At 39.5% G+C, this 22,305-nt stretch overlaps 2 protein-coding genes across 7 annotated transcripts; both read left to right on the top strand.

Annotated features, from left to right (window-relative positions):
* The first annotated feature begins 325 nt into the window (after positions 1–325).
* ran (RAN, member RAS oncogene family) lies at positions 326–3,601 on the top strand. Of its 4 annotated transcripts, none has more exons than XM_020589248.1 (7): positions 326–431; positions 1,358–1,415; positions 1,576–1,660; positions 2,361–2,486; positions 2,607–2,794; positions 2,932–3,102; positions 3,424–3,601. In XM_020589248.1, the coding sequence occupies exons 2-7, from the start codon at positions 1,383–1,385 to the stop codon at positions 3,466–3,468; spliced, it is 648 nt and encodes a 215-aa protein (XP_020444904.1). In that variant the 5' UTR covers positions 326–431; positions 1,358–1,382; the 3' UTR covers positions 3,469–3,601. The 4 variants fall into 4 exon arrangements, with proteins under 4 accessions (XP_020444904.1, XP_020444958.1, XP_020445010.1 ...); XM_020589302.1 differs by lacking the exon at positions 326–431 and adding an exon at positions 438–524; XM_020589354.1 differs by lacking the exon at positions 326–431 and adding an exon at positions 707–731.
* A 2,837-nt stretch (positions 3,602–6,438) lies between these two features.
* Positions 6,439–21,163, top strand: stx3b (syntaxin 3b). 3 transcript variants are annotated; one of them, XM_020594643.1, is made up of 12 exons: positions 6,439–6,811; positions 12,787–12,861; positions 12,989–13,088; positions 13,526–13,600; positions 13,696–13,766; positions 14,340–14,448; positions 14,531–14,604; positions 15,612–15,746; positions 16,537–16,647; positions 16,923–17,033; positions 18,431–18,551; positions 18,905–21,163. In XM_020594643.1, exons 1-11 carry the CDS (start codon positions 6,782–6,784, stop codon positions 18,515–18,517), a joined length of 978 nt encoding a protein of 325 aa, XP_020450299.1. In that variant the 5' UTR covers positions 6,439–6,781; the 3' UTR covers positions 18,518–18,551; positions 18,905–21,163. The 3 variants fall into 3 exon arrangements, with proteins under 3 accessions (XP_020450299.1, XP_020450307.1, XP_020450316.1); XM_020594651.1 differs by lacking the exon at positions 16,923–17,033 and having other exon boundaries at positions 6,442–6,811; XM_020594660.1 differs by lacking the exons at positions 16,923–17,033; positions 18,431–18,551 and having other exon boundaries at positions 6,442–6,811.
* Positions 21,164–22,305: the final 1,142 nt, after the last annotated feature.

Here is a 22,305-nt window from a genome sequence, read left to right as displayed (position 1 = left end):
GTCCTGCAGGATGCCTTCAGTCTCCAGGGTCCAGAGTTTACATTGGACATTACTGCAGTCAAGTGAATGAAAAATCTGGAGCAACTACATTAAGATTCATTTACCATTATATTAACCCTTTTGAATATTAAAATACCTATAAACTACTGTCATTTAGTTTGTCATAAGCTATATTAATAAAATGTACAGTCTATGATCTTACACAATACTTTATTAGCTTTATTGGTACAGCTTGGATTTCTGTACATTTCCTAACTATCTTTTGGATAATTGACGTGCTGAATCATGCTCTGAATACCATGGTGCAGTCTTGGAAATGCGTTTTTACCGCTGGGGTGATCACATGACACGGGCGGAAGCTGATTCATAGTGCACGCTGAAACTCCCGCGAACGCAGCTATTTACTCTTTCCTCTCTTCGCAGTATCACCGGTGAGTCTCTACATTCTTTTCTCATTACGAGCCATCCTAAATCCAAGTTTGTGTTTATCGTGAAAGTCAGTTAAAACTAAGGAAAACTTGAAGGTATGAATTGGGTTCATGTGGCGTTGTTAAATGTAGCTACGTGCGGACAGTAACTAGACCAGGCCATTGATTTTCTTGCGTTCTCAGCTAACTTAGCCGTTAGCTCAATGAGAAATCTTCCATGCCGTGCTAGCTAACAGGTTAGCAGGAACAGCTCACCCTCATTTCACTGCTTTGTTCTCAAGATTCGCTTATTTCCATAACTTGGTGCGTTCACTGTTGTTGACAAAACCAATCTTTAAGGCTTATTGTGTAAAGTTTCATATTTGTTTGTTGTTGAGCTATCAACGGTTACATGGAACACATTTGATGGTGTTCAAGTCGGAATGTTCCAGTCGAACAAGAAAAAGTGCGGTTGCGCGTAGTATGGCGCACTCTAACGTTAACGAACGTTGTTAGCTAGCTAACAACTGCTAGCGTTAAAATGCAGTCTCATAAGGGAGCCTGTCGTTTGCTCATTCAAATTTGTCGTGCAGCATCTCTTAAATTTATTTGGTGTACAGTGCAATTTGAGTTAATTCAAATGTTAAGATAACGCTAACGTTACATGCTATCGCTAACGCAGCGGTAGCTTGGATAGAAAATGCTAGACCTGGTTATTGCCAGGTAATCTATTGGCCGTAAAGTAACTCGCTCAAATCGTAAAAACGCTAACAAACCGTTGATTTTGTGCCATAGTCATTTTCACTTATCACATTTTCACTTTAACGCCCAGTCAGGTAACTGGTAACTCCTCTATCTTAACATTAATGGTGGTTGTCTAACGCCATCTCGACAGACAAGAGGGTAACTGAAAGCGTGCTAAACATCCCGCCTGGTTTTGTTTCTCTCAGATAAACCGCAACAACGGCGGACTCAATGGCACAGTGTGTACCGGTGGCGGTGTTCAAGGTAAGCATTTGTTGCATGATATCACATAACCAATGTACTAAACATAGCATTATATCTTGCAAGTGTCATTTGTGGTATTAACATTAGCTATGTCAGCGGTTATGCCAACCAGTACCAACTAGTTTGAGGTTAGACTAACTGCTCTCTTTCTAATAAATAGCTGGTGTTGGTAGGAGATGGAGGCACCGGAAAAACGACTTTCGTGAAGAGGCACATTACAGGGGAGTTTGAGAAGAAATATGTTGGTGAGTATCTTCATGTTGTGAATCATCATATTACAGATAACCAGTTAAGTATCGCACGGAGTTGAAGTCTCCTGGTGTTTATTCAGTTGCAGTAGACGCGGTCAGATCAACATTATAATGGGCCCAGATTCAAAATGTGAGCTGCGGGCACCTGTTGAGCACCTTGGGCTCAGATACATTAGTATTGCCATGTGTTTCACCTGATAAATAACAAGAAATTGCAGTACAGATAAGCTAGACTAGACTAGGTTTAATGTAATTTAGAAATGATGTGACTGTTGCATGGTTTGTCCACCAGGGAACAGTGACTAGTTTTATGACGTTTCTTTATCACAAACATGTTTTGTGTTTCAGTTTTTTTTTTCCTTTGCAATTATACATTGGCTCATAATGTAATTTCCATGTTATATTCTCTTTGTACTGGTCATATAATGTAATTTTGTTGCACTTGATTTTTAATGTATTTGCTGCACTGCCTTTTGGTGGGAAAAATATCTTAACCTGAAAAGAAAAATAAAGGGGTGCTGTGGTCTACTTAAGCAATTAAACTTCATGTTAACACTGATATTCTTGATGATTCATTTTATTATTTTTAGTCTTCCCTATTTGTCTGAAATGTTACCTTGTTGTTTTCCCTCAAAGTATAATTTTGTCATTTTCCACCTTTCTTGATTTTGTGGCCCCTTGCTTGTAATTCTAGCTACACTGGGAGTAGAGGTGCACCCACTGATGTTCCACACAAACAGAGGCGCCATCAAGTACAATGTGTGGGACACGGCTGGTCAGGAGAAGTTTGGAGGCCTGAGAGATGGCTACTATATTCAAGGTGCTCTTTACCATTAACACACTGTTAATCCTAAATAGTTCTCTTTAGTCTCTATTTACTATTAAATGCAACCCCCTCCCCTACATCAAATAGTGTTACAACCTTCTGTTACCTCTACAGCTCAGTGTGCTGTCATCATGTTTGATGTCACCTCTCGAGTCACCTATAAGAACGTGCCCAACTGGCATCGTGACCTGGTCCGTGTCTGTGAGAACATTCCCATCGTCCTCTGCGGCAATAAGGTGGACATTAAAGACAGGAAAGTTAAAGCCAAGAGCATCGTCTTTCACCGCAAAAAGAATCTGCAGGTAATCACTATGCTTAATAAAAGTTATCATCAATGTGCCCATACTTTTGCACATTTGTTACATGTGTGAATTATATAAAGCATTGGTTTGAGTTTTTGTTCTGAACAATTGTTTTTGTTTCCTACTGCTGTTTCTAGTACTATGATATTTCTGCCAAGAGTAACTACAACTTTGAAAAGCCTTTCCTGTGGCTAGCAAGGAAGTTGATTGGCGACCCCAACTTGGAATTTGTGGCAATGCCTGCCCTCGCGCCCCCAGAGGTCGTCATGGACCCAAACCTTGCCGCTAAGTATGAGGAAGAGCTTCAAGTAAGTAACTTAAAGCAAGTAACTATACATGCATATTTCTATTTCACTTTGACATTAAAGAGATTTTTGTTATTTTTGCCAGAAAAGCCAAAATATATTTACCATGATTGATTTGTAAAATCAATAAAAGGGTAAAACACCCAAGGGGGTAAATACTTTTTATAGGCACTGTATACACACAGGCCTGCCCCCTAGTTTGGGAACCACTGCTTTAGGGCACTATATAATTTGCCTAAGCAAATTATACTAAAACGAACCTGGCAGGACTTCAGTTTTACTGTGAAAATCTGATAAATGATTTCTTTTTGTCTTCCACTCCAGGTTGCATCACAAACAGCACTCCCAGATGAAGAAGATGACCTCTAACATGTTACCTGAGTTTTCCTTCTCTCCCCCAGCTGTGGACAGGAAGTTGCAGGAGTTTTGGCCCCTTTACTGTAAAATCCCCTTTCAGATTTGTTTTTCTTATTTTTGATTTTTTTTTTTTTGTTTTAAAGCCAAGAAAAAAATTTAGTGCAAAAAGTTGTGGTTCTAGTTTCAGTGTATAAGGCGCACCCACCCTAGCGATGTCGTTGGCATGCCAACGTGCTACTTATCATCGAGCACCCTCCACTACACTTGTTCAGCTCGCCTAATGCTGTTGTATGGTGTACTGGAAGCACAGGGGAGTTAACTTTGAATAAAAACATTCTCAATATAACTTGTCTATGTTTGTTTAAATTTCTCAATGATTTCCCAGAAATTCATTGGTCTTCCATTATTCTGTGGCTAAAGAAATGTCACAACCTGGGCAATTAAAACCAAAATTGTATGCTTTATGTGGTTCTGTAAACTAAAGTTGAATGTGTTCTAGAAACTTGCATTTAGATGAGATCAATGCATATGTGATGTAGCAAAGCTGGACTATCAGATACTATCCATTTGGCCTTGTATATCCCAGGTTCATATGTCATTTTCATACTTTTGTATATCAGTGTATAATCTGCTGTGCACCTGTGTAGATGATAAAAAATGGTATTTGTGCAGTAGGAACTGGGGGTAATGGGGCACAATGGTGCTTTAATGGGGAAATGGATGGAAAAATATTCAAGTTCTTTCCAGTTAAAGTATGGGCATGTCTTGTAACATGCTTAAAACGATGGCCACCAGGTGTCAGCTATGTTCGTTGAGTCGGTGCATATGCACATTGGTGACGTGTGTTCTACTGCGGTTACTATGCATCTGGGTTAGGATGCCATTACATCATACAGCCCCACTGTTTCACCAAGTATAACACAAAATGAGGTTTCATTTTAACCAGTTAGATTTGGTGTTGACCTATATGAAAAATAGTCATGTTATAGGCCCACAAGACTTGGGAGGTGAGACATTAACATAACCATAGCATCTCATTATTCAGGCAGTTAGCAAGCTTAAATAAAACATGCATATATATATATAATATACACATCTCTGAAGTTTGCTTTACACACGTATTTGCAGTTTGAATTGGTTAATTTTCTTATCTGGCCTGTTGGCATCAATAAGTTTGCTCAGCAATATAAAAGCAGGTGGTTACTCTCCTGATTGGCTGAGTCCAACCCAATGGTACCATGATCTAGTTTTTTTTTTTTTTTAATCAGGATAACATCTACAAATTCTGCCTTCCTTTTTCTATAGGACTTTCAAAACTGAAGAAGTGTTTGGCTAACACTTTGCTGCATTCAAGTTACATTACAAAGGTGAAACTGTGACTTGCAATACCGTAATGCATATTGTAGCTTTAAAATAATTATTCTGCTTGAGGTACCACTTGGCACATGTGGAGTGTATTTTATACATTCAGTAGCCTACAGACAAGATGAATGAGCCAAATAAGTGAACACTGAGTTACTAATATCTTATTACTGGCTCTGCACTGCCAGTCCTTTTATGCTCTCCTCAGGGCCCAAATTGCTGATCATTCTTGATAAATTTCTTTATAACAAGGCACAGCAGAGGATGTACTTCCTGCTCCAGCTCAGGAAGTTTGACCTGCCTCAGCAACTGCTGATACAGTTCTACAGAGGAATCATCCAGTCCATCACTGTCTGGTTTGGCTCAGCAACCAAACAGGACAAGTACAGACTTCAGCGAACAGTCAGGTCTGCAAAAAAAGGTCACTGGTGCAACCCTGCCCTCCATGGAGGACCTGTGCACCTCACGGGTCAAAAGGAGGGTGGAGAGGATCACTGCAGACCCCTCACACCCTGGACCTTTGGACGGCGTTACAGGTCACTGTGTGCCAAGACAACCAGGTACAAGGACAGTTTCTTCCCCCAGGCCATCACTCTGATGAACACTTGACCCACGATGGTATGACTGGAGAAAAACATTCAGCGAAATATCTGTAAATGTACATTGTACAGACTATTCATATCCATACAGGTCTCTACTTTTAAGTACTTTTAAGTATTTTTATTCCTATTTATCCCATTTCACGATGAGCATTCCTTTGTCTGTCTGCATTGTTTACTGCCCATTTTGCATTGTTTGCACTGTTTGTTGCTTGTAGACACTGCTTTGTTATATTACACAGCCTTATACTGGTTTACTGTTTACTTGCCCCTTGCATGGGGATATGTACATACACATTGAGAGCCGATGTACTAGAGTCAAATTCCTCATGTGTCCAACACACCTGGCCAATAAAGAAGATTCTGATTCTAATAACAAATCTAAATGGGAAGGCTTCAAATCCTGCTTTCATTATCAATCTTTCTTCATCTTCTTGTATAGGGAAATCATGTGACACAGTCAGAATTGCCAGACCAGTTACTGAACAGACCTTGTGGTGAAATTGTTTCTATGTGTTTATTTTTCACCAGGGAGTCACAGGTCGATTATGACCAGAAGTCATTTAGTGTGTCTTTATAGTTTGGCATGACCTTATGATAGTTTTGCATTTCTCTGTGATTGTTTTGCATCTCATTTTTATTGTTCTATGTCTGTCTGCAGTCTTTGTCTCTCTTTATAGACATTGTTGTCTCTTTATAGTTGTCCTGGGCCTGTGCCTGGTAGGCCTGTTTGATAACCCATCCAAGTAGAGGATGACAGTGTACTGTCATCGCATTGCAATGTAAGCCATGTACTTTTCATTTGAGTTCCTGGGCAGGATATTAAATATCACTGCGTTTGCAATTTTACAAATCATCTGACATATTAAATTAATAGAGGGAAACTGTCAAGCCATTCTCTATAGCAGAGAAGCGAGGGAATTATTCTTACAACACCTGAATGCATCATCTGTGCAGGTGACTCAGGGCGTGGTTTCATCCCAGCAGACAGTTTGTCTGCGCATGCGTGAGCCAGAGAAGTGCGTTTTAGAATGATTACTGGCGACCGGCGGAGAGATTATACGGTTCTACACAACGGTTGTTTTAATCCCCTGTGCAAGGAGATTTAGCAAAGAAAAACTGGCCTCAAACCCAGCAGCCATATTGTATGGGAACAACGGAAAGAAAAGTTGTTTTTTTTCAGACATCCTGTCAAGACTTTTGAGGAGTTTAATTTTCTCTCTTACTGGCGGTGGGTTTCCTTGGGTCAGCTAGTTTTCCAGCTGGCTGATGAATTCAGAGATTGGGGCTAGTTTTTGATCCAGTTTACGGAAGACTGCGGTTATCTCTTTGGTTTTAGTCATTTTAACTTAACCGTGTGAAACATGAAGGACCGATTGGAGCAACTTAAAGCGGTAAGTAAAGACAAGGAAATGTTATATTAGTGTTTTCTTTCCTCTAGTCTTATTGTCTTGGCATATTTTAATGGGCCTCTGAACGTAAATGTTTGTCATAACCTACAACATGAGTTTGAACCAGTAATGTGCCATGGGATGACATCACTTCTGTGGTGAATGTAGTAACACAGCAGGTTGGAAAGCGATTTAAAATGGGGATGCCAGGTAAAAGTGCTTCAGATATAATCTTCAGTTTCTTTACAAACTGCCATGTTGTATGGCTTGACAGTAAGGTGTCAGAGATTTAATAATAATCTAATTGTTTTCAGTTGAACTGCATTACCAGAAGTCATCTTAAAAGTTGTGTATTTAAGTTGCTGCTCTGATTATTATTGCTTCCTGTAATATGTTTTAGTCCTGTGTATAACCCATTGACCCCTTTACCCAGCTACAACACGGGGCACTCCTTGAAAACTATAACAGATCATTCTTGTTTTCATGACCACTGACTTACCATTAGTGTTGAATTGAATAATTGACTTCCAAAAAGTTCATTTTCGAGTTGTTTTTCTATCAAAAATGTAAAAGGAAGTCTCACTGTAGCTTCTGAATCATGATGGCTTTTACTAACAGTATGATCTTTGGGTGTTGGGATGACAATTGAACAAAACAAGCAAGACTTTTAATGGAAGTTTTCAGCTTTTTCCAGCATTTTATAGACTACTAGTGATTAATTCATCATTGAAAAGTTAAGAGAAACTAATTAGTAATAATAACAATAGTATTTATGAGTAGTATATTCACACAGTGTGTACTTGATCATCACAGTCAGATTAGCATTTTAGGCTACATATATTCATTAGAACCAAACTATTCATTAGCAGTAGAAGCACCCATTTTTATTAAACCTTTCTGTGTTGAGAACCGTAAACTCACTTGCTCCCTAATGGGTTGAGGCCTTGATATTATTGTAACCTAAGTCGGGATGTGTTGCTATAGCTACCTGAAACTCCTTGCCAAATATTTGCTATTTAAAGTTGATGACCTCCCCAAGGCACCTGTAATTCACACAGCTGGCTTCTTTTCAGGGGAAGGAAGTACAAATAGTAAGTGAAATAGGCCAGTTTTAAGGAAGTTGTCTACATGTTAAGACCTTTTAGGGTTGTATGGCTGCTATACTATAATAGGTTCTTCTATGTTAACTGTTTTCTCCAGTCTTTTCTCCTCACTTTCTTTATCTTTGTACCTTATCCATGCACACCCACTGCCTTCATTTTCCTCCATGAGTTTCCTTTCTAATGTTTAACTTGCTGGCTGCAATCTAGGCTGTATGTAGGGACACGTGTGCATATCTTCATGTGTATGTGGTCTCATGCCAACAGTGTGATCACATCACCTGACACTGTAGATCTGGAGAAATTTGGAGAGCAAGGAGCAGCAGGAAATGATATATCATTAAGGCACAGTGTTCAGTAAGCAGTTGAATATACTTTCTTGTTTGCCATATGCCATTACCAGGAGTGAAGTGAAAGCAGATGTTAATTTAACAGTAGGCTTTTGTTATTCTGGCATTTTGTTTGATTTTCAGATGTATTGTCATTCAAAACCATATCCTCTTCAGTTCTCTATACAGTATTTCCCCATGGGTCTAGTGGACTACTGTTGTTACTTTGCTTCCCCACCTGGCTCAGATTTCAGCACAATGAATGGGTGAAACTGCCACAGTGCTAACGTGGGTTCTTCTGTGGCACTTGGAGTTTTTAAATCCCTTGTCAGATTTCAGCTTTGCATTAACACAAGTCCTGGCGGAGTAATTTGGCTTCTGTCACCATGCTGCTGTAAATCTGACACCAGATCCCCGTCCTGCTGCTGTGATAGCTGGTGGCTCATTTTCTAAGTCATCCAATGGGGAAATCTAATGATAGAGTTGCAATTATTTTCATTACTCATTAATTTGTTGAATATTCACTTGATTGGTATCTTGAGTTGTAAAATGTCAAAACTGTGAAATATGACCTTTCCCATTTCCTAAAGCCCAGTGCTCCACAACCCAATGCTATTCAATTTACCTAAATTACTGTATATACTAAGAAAATCTGCAAATCCTCACAATCTTCCCTTAATCTGGGAAAGGTTCAGCATTTTCTTGTCTTTCTATTGGCTAACCGATTAATTGTCAACTGTCACAGCCCTACAAATGTACACATTAGTTCAGCTTGGTTTAGTCATTGTTCACATCATTTTTCTCAGTGGTTTTCCTTCTCAACCTGATTTTCAGAGACAAAGTTTAAAGGTTTATCACCTCCCAGGTTCTTTTAAGACAATGCAGTCATGGGAATGATGAGAGAGGGTTGAACATTCAACCTGGGCCATGATCGGAGTCATGCTCTTTGTGTTTACATAGTTTTGTATATGACGGTGAGTCATAGAAGTCACTTTTGGTGAGCTTCATTGTGTAGAGGCTTATAGGATCAGCTCAGTCTTTGTACTTGCCTGTGTACAGTGTGTGTCTTTGTAATGCTTCAGTTTTCTAATCATGGTTTTGACCGCTCTTTACTGTGTTGCTTATGTTGTCTGACTGATTTTATTGTATTTCAGAAGCACGGGATCACTGTGTATGCTGCAGTGTAAAACCTCTGTCTAATCATATGACCATGAAGAAACAAGCCAACATCTCAGCTTCATTTATGGTTTTCTAATCATGATGTCCAGTTATCCACCGTGTTTCTTGAGGTTTTGATATGATTAAGCACATGATTATCACAGTTCTGTCATTTTTGGTGAGGATAAAAGAGAAAATCTACTTTACTGCTGGCTGCACGGTTCACACTGTCAACATTTTGGCACAGTTGCACAAAGTGATATTAAATCTAGTTTGTTCATTGCATATAAATTTGTGTGTCAAGCCACATATCTGCTGTTTCTTTGGGTGAGGATAGGGTGCAGGGATGCTTTGTGTTAAGAGCAGGTTAGGTCTGGGAAATGGTGTTGCTTATTGTCGAGCTCTGAACATTTATGACGACATGGCCAAATAATGGGTAAACATCACAGTTAATCTTAAAGGATTGGTCATTTTCTGTGTTAATAGTATTTAAAACCAACAATGAATCCAGGTTAAAGACTGACAGACCAGTAACAGTGAGTAGAGGGAATTCACTGTATGGTGATTGTCCAAACTGTTAATATCGAAAATGTCCAATTTATTGTTTAATCTAGTTCTTTTCACATATGCTTTTCAAACATTTCTCACACTGCTTTTTCAAAACCACAGCCCCAATGGTGTGATCAAAAACAGTGTGAGAGTTCTGCAATTAAAGCAAGTGTATGTGTATTGGCTTATGTTCCTGAATTTGTTTTGTGCCTAACAGTGACAGATGTCTCTGTGTTGAATCATAAAATAACAAGAAAAGTTGTAAATGTTTTCTTCACATACAGTTGATCCCCCTGAACGTTCCCGATTGTCAGTTTTTACATTAAAGCAAGTGCTGGTGTATCCTTTGTCTGCTTCAAAGGAGTTGCTGCATACTTTAGTCGCTTTCCCCTTATTTTGCCGAGTGAGCGACACTGGAAGGAAGTGAGTGCATGTTCTTATCACTCCTCTGCAGAAACGCTGTGTGAGGGAGCATAATGAGCGAGCCAGGGTGCAGCACACGCTGGAAAAACTCGCTGAGAATTCCAAAAACAAGCAGTGTGTCCACGTGTGCGTCCAGGGAACTCGGTGCTCACAATTGTTGTTAGTTACAGCATGAGGTAAATAGTCGAGGCTGCATTTGCAATTCAAATTTTAGCTAAGGGGTAGAAGGTTAAAGACGGTTAAGGACAAACCAGCTGCTGTTGTAATAAATGTTAGAACCCAGATGGGCTGCAATGCAATTTTTGTTATTGATTAATTTACTGCTCATTTTGGGGAGGAGTATCACACCTCAGTACTTCAGATACTATTGAATGTGTTATTTTTCCTTGTTCATTTTTCATGCTTTCACTTATGTTATGACGCATTAAAGTCAAATGTCAAGACTTTGGAGTTTCAGTCACCCATTAGAAAGCAGAAACACACCTGTGTGAAGAGCCCAGTCAGTCAGCAAGACTCCTCAGATGCCCAGTGTAAACATGTTGACTTAGTAATCCTAAGGAAGGGAACGAGTGAAACTGACTGTTTTGTATAACTCATTATGAGTTTTTTTCTATTTCCCCTCCATCTAACAATGTCACAGCATGGCCCTGTGATATCTGTTTGCACTGTACCTAAGCTGTGGGTGGAGTTCCTGGGTCCAGCCCTAGACTTTAACTGTGTAAATTCACCAGCAGTGCTGAGCTCTATGTGGCCAACCTCCCATACTGCTCTGTGTCACTGCCTGTCCCTTGTGACGTGTTGATGACTTCAGCAGAGTAAAGCTTGTTTTTATTTGGGTGGGGTCTGATTATGATTAGATCAGTGTTTCTGGTTGACATACTGAGCTACTAACCAGGAAGCAAGTTCGTTAGCATGGCCGTTAGTTGTTGTTCACGGTCTAAATACTGTTTAGTGGCTTTTCCGCCCTGACCAGAAATGAGAAATGATTTGTATTTTGGGACATGAAAAGGATCAGATTGAAAGGCTGATTAATTACACTACCAGTCAAAGGCTTGGACACAATCTCCAATTGCATTGAATGGGTATAGTGTGTCCAAACCTTTGACTGACAGTGTACACAGATAGACAAGTACAAGATATCAGTTGTCAGTCTTCAGACATGAGTAAAACTCTTTGTTTTGGCCTGTGAAATCTCAGACTTGTTTGATGATTTTTGAGACTTAGGACTACGGCTGCATATTAAATCTCAATAACAATTGTGTCCATAGCACAGAATATTGAAAGCGGGCCACTTTTTATTAATTTATTTGTTTGACTTGTTCAACACTTGTTCTTTGATTCTTTTATTTCCTGTTTAAATTACAACCTAATTTTCCTAATTTATTGTGCTTTTTATGGGTCCAGCTCTTGTAAAGCTGCCTTGTGTTGTGACAGGAATAAGGAATAATTCAACATTTTGTCAAGAGTTAGATGAGAAGACTGGTTCCATTCTCAAGACTGTGTGCTAAATTTAAAGTTAACATCAGCAGCAGATTAGCTTAGCATTAACATGAAAAAAAACGGCAAGATGTGATGAGGAGAGAATCTGCCTACAGCAGCTCACAAAGTAACACATTATGTGTTTGCTTATTCCATAAAACGCTAGGTGTAAAAACAAAAGGCTCTGGGTTTGTGGCTGGTTTAGACTATTTCTTGGCCGTAATTTAATGGAGTTTCTGCTGGTTTCACCTCCATGTGACCACAAGACTCCAGGAAATAGTCTGGATGTTTCTCAACGCATTTAGGTAATTGGGCTTATTTGTCTTGTTTTTTTTTTGTTGTTGTTTTTTTTTTTTTATATGCCACAATGTTATTGAAAAAAGTACTGTGGCTTGATTTGTATTTGCACTGGTATCAAAGCTTTGCTACCTAGCCTTACATAAGAAATAGAGCGTGCCCACAGCATCAAAAGACACAAAAACAATCGATGTACGCAGGAACAGGTTGTGTACACAGGGTTGTGAATGAATTTTGGAACCATGTTTTGTCCTCACGCTTGTTGTTGAACAGGATGTCTGTAATTATTTAGTCGTGCTGCATATTTATCTGAGTCATAGAAAACCCATTTAATGATCCTGCAGATAAAAATTTAAGGTGGGTATATTTTTCTTTAAAGGGAAGGCAAGCTTGTCTGCAGAGCATCTTTCAACAACAATGCAGTTCAAAGTACTTTACAGACGGTCATGGTAAAGAGAAACTACACCCTCCTTTAGTTCTGTGTTTTATCAGAGGCTAAAAACAATTGTGTAGACCACCAACCTTTAATCTCAAAGTGCTGTTGACATGTTAGAGAAGCCTGCAATACCCTTCACGCGTTCTTTCTCACTAGAGCTAGTCTGATAAAGTCTTTGCTTTTTTTTTTATTTTTTTTTTATGTCAGACGTGTGATCAAGATGATGACGAGGTGGAGATTGCTATGGATAACGCAGCCTTCATGGATGATTTCTTCTCTCAGGTGAGGGTTACTATCAGTGCGTTAGTGTGTGCTGTGCATCTTTTGCTCAGTGAGGACATATTGTTTTCTAAGTTTTTCCATTTTTGTCATTTGCACACATTTGAAATCTCTGTGATCTGTGTTTCAGATTGAGGAAATCAGGAGCAGTATTGATAAAATTGATGCTAATGTAGCTGAAGTCAAAAAACTTTACTCGGTCATCCTGTCTGCGCCCACATCAGATCAGAGTAAGATAACTTTCCGCTGCCAGTTTCTTTAGTTTTGTTTTGTTTTTTGCATCTGTTCTCTCTTGTCACCCTTTTTACGTAGGGTCATATTAAGCATGTCTTACTAAACCTACCCCTTACTAAAGTTTCTCCTTTACAAGCTGCATTTCCATGCATTTTTGTGTCCCAAATCAAATTCAATTTGACTTTTTCTAAGAAGAACTCTAAAATATTCTTGTACCCAGTCGTAAAAATGCTAATTTCCTGTAGCAGCATGATAAGAAACTGTCTGTTAATACAGCATCACCTGTTTTGTAAAATGCCAGATCATTCCCTAATATCACTTAAGTGTTGCTTGATTTGGGAATGCTTCTTATTTGCTCTTTCTAGATTTGTATTTGCAGTAACTCCTTTGTTAACATTCTTGGCTGTCTTGCCATATGGCTCTTCCTTTCCAGAAACACAGGATGAATTGGAGGCAATCACCGGCGAAATAAAGAAGATGGCCAACAGTGCAAGAAACAAACTAAAGAGTGAGACTGTCTCCTACCACACACACACACAGCTTGTCAGTTAGAATAATGGGGATGTTGAAACTAAAACATAAATCTCTTGGTTGGCTTCCCAGCCATCGAGAGGAATCTGGAGTCAGAAGAGCAGGAGAGGCTATCGGCTGACATACGGATACGTAAATCACAGGTAAATTATGTCCATCTCAGGTGTAATATGGCTTCCACTTAACACTGGTTTCACAGGAAACGCATCTATGACCTAGGCCTCTGTTGCTGTGCGTGTATTAAACCATAGCAACAGCACTGAAACATCAGCACCAACGACAACCTTTTAAACACCAATAACCACAAGTTGACCTGGACCAAGAGAATCATGCAGAGGATCTTTCTTGTAAAAGCACATTACCTAGCAATTGAATCTCCAATGAATATATAGACTATATTTTGAAGTACAATTTAAAATTAATAGTTCTTTAAATAAAATGACTTATGTTTTTAATTTGATAACATATAACAACCAGCTGTCAAGTGTCCATGATATAAGCAGGATAATACCCTCCAAGTTCCAAGATTGTAATGGATGAAGCCAAAGAAGTGTCTTATCCCTTACTTAAAACATTAACAAAAATGTGTTTTTCCTTGGTATAAAAAATGTGTTTGACATTTGTCAGATGCGTTTTAAGTTCTGAGGTTTATGCCTTACTTGAAACTGTCTGCACATCCACTAAGATTACTCGTGTGTTTTTCTACCTTCTCTCAGCATGCAGTTCTGTCAAGGAAGTTTGTTGAGGTAATGACAAAGTATAACGAAGCCCAGGTGGAATTCAGGGAGAAGACTAAAGGACGTATTCAGAGACAGCTCGAGATCAGTGAGTGACACCAGCACACACGGCCAAGGAGTCAGGTGACGGTCCTATTCTGTGTCATTGAACCTTTTCCTTTCCTTTCCAGCTGGAAGAGTAACAACAGATGAAGAACTGGAAGAGATGTTGGAGAGTGGTAATGCTGCTGTATTCACTGCGGGGGTAAGTGTGTGTGTGCGTGAGCATGCATTTCCGCTTTTTTTTTTTTTTTTTTTTTTTTTAAACAGTGCTCTAACATTAACTTTGCTGTAACGCTGATGTAGTTGAACTGAGAAAAAGCTGCATTATTAAGCAAGATCGTTGGTACAACTTTGGACGATGTATCAAACTTCTATAAGGTCAGACCTGAAAAAGGCCAAGTCCATCTCAGCTGATCCCAGTCATTCTTCGTTTGGAGAGTTTAAACTGTTTCCATCTGGTCGTAGGTACAGGCAGCCAAGATGCAGAACAAACAAGTTTATAAATTCTCTTGTCGCAGCTGCCATTTGTTTCTTGTAAATGTTCAGATGAGTATTGTGCCCTCTTTTCAGTCTATTTTCACTATTCATTTCCTGTTAGTGTTTTGTGGATGATGCTGTGGTGACTGTGGATGTACTACTGGGTATACAAAGATTTGCCCTTTGGGGATAATATAGGCTTATCTTATCTTATCTCACATTGTCAGTTGCTTAGTAAAACTTAATATGCATTGTATTAACAGGCTAAAGATTAGCTGTGCTTGTGATTTGCCCTGTATCAGCTTTACTGAAGAGTGAATGAAGCATTTGCAAAGATACAAAAACACCAAGCACCATGTATGAAAAACATGAATCTGGTTTGTTTATGTGGAATCACGCTGGAAGTTTAGGTGTCTCCTCAGTAAACAGTAGTTGTATCTAAAATTTATTTTGACCAGGCTAAGAGTCAGAGCTACAACTGGATGACAGGTTTTATTAAACTGTCATTTCCTTACATTTTTTTGGTGCTAAATAATAACACACTCATTTTCGTTTCTTCCTGTTTTCTAGCTAGCTGCCTTTTAAATGAAGAAGCAAACTATAGCAGTGCATAATCTTGGTCGCACTAATGAGGTGTTAGATATGACCTCCAGCCTGAGGTGCTGTAATGAGACATTTATGTGTGCATGGCTCTGTCTGTGTGTGCTAACAGTGGACCTCTCCTGTCTGCAGATTGTGGACTCTGGCATTTCTAAACAAGCCCTGAGTGAGATTGAATCCAGGCACAAAGACATCGTCCGACTGGAGAGCAGCATCAAGGAGTTGCATGATATGTTTGTAGACATTGCCATGCTGGTGGAGAGCCAGGTACACTCTTCTGCAGCCACATGCCCATCACTTTAGGAAACTCTCATTTAGCTCATTCATTTACTCTCTTTGTGTTCATCCTTAACTCTTTTCTGTGGCTTTGTGCTCAGTCCCGACTATATCAGACCTTTCTCCTGTGTATGTCTTTTCCTGCCTCTGCTGGGGTCTGACTGTCAGTCTGCATCCTGCCTCTGTTTCCTGTTTTCCAGCTCCATGCCTATCTTATACCTCTTTTTACTCTCTTCTGGCACTGTCACCTCCATCTCATCACCCAGCTTTGATGGAAACAACATGAATGCATTTAGTAAGCTGTATGAATTGTAGACATCAGCAGGCTTCAGTCTGGAATGAATACACACTCACTGTTGATCAGTCAGCCACTGTATCTACTGTATATGCGTACATAAGTATAACTCTATATTTCTTGCTGCATGCACCATGCTTTCTGAGAGAAAGGCTTTTTGAGGTAAGGGACATGCTCCTGCTCTTTGTGTTGTATGATTTCCCAGGAGAGAGTTGCTTCAAAGGAATTCAGCATGATCATAAATATGAATACCTCTTGACATGTACCCTGGCATTAAAAACAAATCTCCTCATGGAGTCATTATTGAAGCTGTCTAAAGATGTTTGCTTATGTAACAGTAGCTTTTGATCATCAGAAACTTCAAAATGGTGGTCAGTCAGCTTCTTGAAACCAGATGTATTATGTATTCAAATAACACCAGTCTACTGCCCGTTGTTTTTGCAATGTTTTGCACTTTGTTGTACTGATTGTTTTGTGGTTTCACAGGGCGACATAATAGACAACATAGAGCTGAACGTATCCAAATCAGTGGACCATATAACAGTGGCTAAGGAACAGACCAAAAAAGCTGTAAGGTACCAGACCAAGGCACGCAAGGTAATGTGATTTAGCCAACTGCTGCACCAGCCGCTTCTGGCCTCTTTATAGTTTCTTTTCTGCCTGTTGTCTAGACACAGTTACAGTTTTTTCAGTTTGACACATTTAAACCACACTGTGTACAGACGGAGCCCACTCCCTCACCCTGTACACACATTACCAGTCACATACGGCAGTTGCATCCTGTGTTCTTTGCTTTTTGTTTATCTGTCTTTCCTGCTATTTTTCTTCTTTTTGTTGCTTTTCGTCACCTCTGACACCGTGCCCCATGTTAGGGTGGGATAATTGACAGGATTGAGAGCAACATGGACCAGTCAGTGGGCTTTGTGGAGCGAGCCGTAGCAGATACTAAGAAAGCTGCAAAGTTTCAGCAAGAATCACGCCGTGTGAGTGACTCTCCTCAAAAACAGTGGTTCAGTTTCCCAAAAGCAGCAAAAATTGTTTTATTACAATATTTAAGAGGAAGTCAAAGAAAATTGAAACATGAGAAATGAAATGGACTAAATTGGACACCACAGACCAAAGTCACACTGAAGTCACATGCCTGGGTTAAGTTAAAGAATCCAGAATGTTGGACCCTGAGCTAACATGAACAAACACCTAGGATATCAAAGATGCCCTCTGCTTCTTTCAGTCTGAGAGTAATGAGCAGAAATTAAAGGTTATTGCTGAGACGGCACAATCTTAAACCATTAGTACACCTGTACTAATGCAGCCCCTTGTACAAAGGTGTCGTTCAGGCCGTGTTTAACTTTGGCCTAGACGGTGCAAAGTACTGCATGAGAAACTGCAGCCCGCTCAGATTTTTGACACAGCTGGAGTAGCAGACACAAAGCAGTCCATCAATAAGTTGGTGTTGGCTCAACCTTTGCTGCAACACCAATACAATACACGCAAGCACAAGTTACTTTGTTTAAAAGATAAAATGCTTATTGTTATGATAAAATGTGTTAATGAGTTGCAAGTTATGTTTGACTTCTAACTCGTGGACCTATTAGTCAAACTGGTTCTGTTGTGGGTCACATTTATTTTGTCTCACCAGTCCCAGAAACAGCACACCTGTACTAATGCAGCCCCTTGTACTTGTTTAACACCCAGTTAGCTTATGAAAGGTGAAACTGACTGGACTTCCTGCTTAACACATGACTGCTTTTGGGAAATCTGCCTGACAACATGAAGACCACCCTGATGTTCACCTTGTTATCTGTGGTGATCCTCAACCCTTCTACCTTTCATCCACCCTGTAGCCTGTGGACCCTTGTGCTCAAGCATCACTGTGACTTGTCAAGCACCAAGAACCAGAACCAAGAATTACCCCCCCCAATGTACACACACAGCTTCCACTCTTTTCTGTCTGTCCTTTCTCTTCCGCTTTAACACTAACTTTGTCTTTATTCACAGTGTAATTGTGACTGCTGCATTACACTAGTTATTCTTTTGTTTTAACTGTTTGAAAATATAGTTATTTAGCTTCTGGCTGTTGCACTGTGTGGAAAATAATTTTTATATTGACATGTTACAATAAAGTCAACACTGCTGTGTCAAGAGAAAACTGGTTTATCTAACTTCAGCAAGACTTTTGCACAGAGTTTGGGTGGTTACCAAGCTACGAACAGAACATATGGTATTTGATATGGCCAGTGTTGACATTTATACTGTACACCCTCTTATAAAACTAGCACACTATGTGACATAAGTTGTGGATACCATAATTGTTGCACATATGCAGACATGTATGAGAATGTTCCTGATGGTACTATATGAATTTGGTTGCTCCCAACAGAAAGTGGTGATAATAGTGGTGATTGTGCTGATCGTACTGGCCATACTAGCTCTTATTATCGGGTTGTCAGTGGGATTGAAGCACTAGTGATGAGCTGTTTGAGTAAGAGGAGAGCTAAAGGGTGAGTAACTCTGCAGCAAAGAACCTCTGTTGTTCCACAGTAGGTGTGGGTATGAGGCATGCTTTGGAAAAGGGTTTGCATGCTGTTTTTGGTAAGCTCTGTGTGTGTGTGGGGGTTTTCTTCCTGTCCAGGGGGTTTGCCTGAGGTGTGTTTGTGTGTTTTTGAAGTTCTTGGGTGTGTTTCGTTTCTCCTATTCTGCGGCACCTGCCTTTGGTTACAGCTTAACAAAGCTAGTGGTGAGTTAGTTGCACAGGGTTTGCGGTGGTGTTTGGTCTGTGGGCTCATTCCAGTGCATATGCACGCCATCATTAACACTATTCTTCCTGTGTCTCTCTGTGTCTCCCTCTCTGTAGAAGATGATCATTATTGGTGCAGTCTGTGCTGTGCTTGCTCTCATCATCCTCATTATAATCCTCACCCAGACACTTTAGCAGGACTGTGTCATGCTGCCGTCAGTAGTTTACTCATCAACCACTCGATCCTACTGTCCATCAGCTGGCCCACCAAAGAAAAGGCTGACACTGATCACTTCAAATGGATATTATAATATTTCACCCACAGATGTACAAATCAACAGCTTTTTTAAAAGAGACCTTATTTTTGACTTTTCAATTGCTTTTACCAGTCCCATCCCAGCCATTTTTACTGGTCGCTAAGGGTCTGTTTGACTCCCTCAGGCAGTTTGGACAGTGTGAGGATGCTCTGCTGCAGATGAGGAATTGAGACTGCAGCGGACCTGTCGATTCCCTGTGGAGGTGAAAAGGAAGTGAAATCATAATGTTTCACTAAACATTTCACTGTTCAGCGTTCAGTGCCAAAGACTCAGCCTGGAACAGTTTGTCATCTGAAATTCGTTTAAGTATTCAGCAAGTCAGACCCCTGTGAAACCGTCACCTCTCCTCATTATTTCTTGTCTTTGTGAGCCTTGACACATTTTGTGATTGCAGAGCTAGCTAGCATATGTTTAGTGTAACAGGATTTTATTGGTTTTGGGCAGTTGTGCACTTTTACATTTCAAAATGTTTATTTCTATAATTAAGCTCAGATGATCATGTAAATAATAGAACTGCTATTTATTCTGTGTTATGAATATCTAGTCCTGAATATGACTCCGCTTGGTAACTTGAAGAGGATCGGTGTGAACACTCATGATTCTTCAGTTTATAGAACCTGGAGGTTATTATTTTGGGTAGTGCTTATGGAAACACATTTCATGGACAAGAGAAGTTAAAATAAGGAAACAAGGGAAAAAGGCTACAGGGATAAATGTGTGTTTTTGTTTTTATTGAAGATTGATCTGAACAATGTGTCATCTAGGAGACATGCCTCGTACAGTGTCAGTCATCTTGATCTTTTAATGTACATATATAGGCGTGACTGTATCCCCTGTTAAAATGCTGTAACACCATAATGTTTTAATGACATACGGTGTCATGAGAGCCTGGTAGTAATACTAGTGACTTTGCTTGTTTCCCAAAATATTCTTTTTCATGACCGGCCGCTGCTAATGTCGCACATAGAGGACGGAGTGCAATTCAACACTCTAGCCTACAGTTATGCAGGTCTCCTTGCTGGTGGCCCTTTACCAGTGTGTGATGGCGTCCTGCCATATTTTAGGTCTCATAATATTTCTACTGTAAACATATAACTCAGTTTCCAGTTTATTATTTAATGGCTATCTGAAAAATGCAGTCTAATGCAACAGCCCTGTAATAAATCCTATGTTTACTGATGTTATATATTCGATGGTATTAATGAGAATGTTGTCAATAAACCAAACAGGTGATGGTAGGATTTATTGCAGGGCTATTACCACATTTATTTTAGCCAGGTGTGTCTGTTAAACTGGCTTTATGGTTGAGCACCACTAGACTTTTCCCCCCTTGTATTAAATATGTCACACAGACAGTTTATTGAATCACAGTGCACATGTAGTCACAGTGTAATGGTGTTATTAAAGCAGATGATTCCAGCTGTGCATATACATGTACTGTATCAAAGATGGTATTTTCACCTGTCATTATAGGAGATCCAAGGTGATCTGTTCTATGCAGGTATTGTAGCACAGTGACATACTTTGTAAAATGTCCTTTGTGTTATAAGAGCCACTGAAAGAAGTCTTTGTTTTTTTGTTGGACCAGAGCGTGAATTTTGTCCTTAGATCTGGTTGTGTAGGGAGCACGCACTTGTAAGAGAGTGGTTTGACCAGCATAGTTTAGCTTCTGTGCACAACAATTCAGTCCTAATGTTTCTGTTCAACACTTTTTCTTCATGCCACAAGCTGTAATAATAGGGGGAACAGAAAACAGTAGCTTTAGATTCTTAACTTAAGGTGCCAATGATTTTAATGGAAATTAAAGATTTTAAGTTTTTTATGACTGGTTGACTAGTGGTTCCTTATGACCTCCATGCCCGTCTGCCCTGCTGCCCTTTGTGAGTGATACAAAGTAAATGTGTAACAATTTTTTAACTTTTTGATGACTGCATGTTACGGTGGAGCAGTGTGAATGTTTTTTATGAATGCTGTCCTGAAGATTGCTGATATAGCATTTTGTAACTGTGATGTTGCAATGTACAGCTCTAAAGACTGCTGCACAAGTGTAAAAGAGGAGGTAAGTTTGGTTTACTTCAGTTTATTTTATCGCATTTCATCTCTTTACACACGCAGTCACACACCCTAACAACCACTGTGGCCCTGTTTTCTCCTTCTGTTTAATCATTTCCTCAAACTGGTGTGTCCATATATGTAGAAATAAGTGTAGAGTGTTTTGTCCCTGTATCTTTGGAGTCATAATCTTGATTTCTGTGACTGTTGTTATCTGACTACTGTCTGTTTTTGACATAATTTACAGAAAAAAATGATGATTACATTGTGCTGTGCCATCATGGGGATTGTTGTGTTCTCCTCTCTCTACAGCTTCTTCTCATAAAATGTTTTACACAGGTAAAACGGCTGCTTCACCATTTTACTCTATGCATTCTCGACTTCTAAACTAAACTGCTAAAGACAGTATTTTGTGTTATTGTGTCTTGTTCCCAGGAAAGAGAGATTCTCCACGCAAAGAAAATTCCCTCAGGTTCTCTCCCATTTTTCACCCCGACCATTATTTGACTGTTTAAATGTTAAAAATGTAATGATTTTTAAAAAGCGTCCTGTGTTGTTACCCTTTTAGCATACATCAGAACTGACATGATTTTCCTGCTATATGAAGTGTTTGTAAACGTGTTAGAAATATTTAGTTTTTTTTCTGTTCACAACCAGATGGTTTAACATGTGACTTAATCATTCTGATCGACACGTCTAGCGCCTCCTGGTGGTGCATAGAGAGTACAAAAAAAAAAAAAAACAATGACAAGGAAATTATTTGAAATTTGTTGAAACTTAAGTCTGATTATTTTTTTTCCCTTTGTTGTTTAGGCTCCAAAACTCCAATTATGCATATTCATATATTACGATCTGGTCAAATTAAAGTAGTAGTATTCTTATTTGTTATAATTCTGATATATTTTAGGGCAGTTGTGTTGTGTATTATCTGTATGCATCTATGATGCTGAAATGCATGATGGTCTTTTCTGTAACAGTGGGTATTACTGGCTGGCAGTTTGTCAGCTAAGTAAAGCCTGTTATGTAATAAAAGATCTCTGTGAGTCGTACGAGCTGCTGGTGTACGCTTCGCTTCTTGTGCTGGAGGTTTAAAACATGGCTCAGCTGATCGCCTGTTTGCATGGAGGGACCCATTCTCAGTGGGTTTCC

Source organism: Monopterus albus, unplaced genomic scaffold, assembly GCF_001952655.1.
Source record: "Monopterus albus unplaced genomic scaffold, M_albus_1.0 scaffold2.1, whole genome shotgun sequence".
Classification (NCBI taxonomy): domain Eukaryota; kingdom Metazoa; phylum Chordata; class Actinopteri; order Synbranchiformes; family Synbranchidae; genus Monopterus; species Monopterus albus.
Note: the sequence above shows the minus strand (reverse complement) of the source record. Positions and strands in the feature narration are given on the sequence as shown.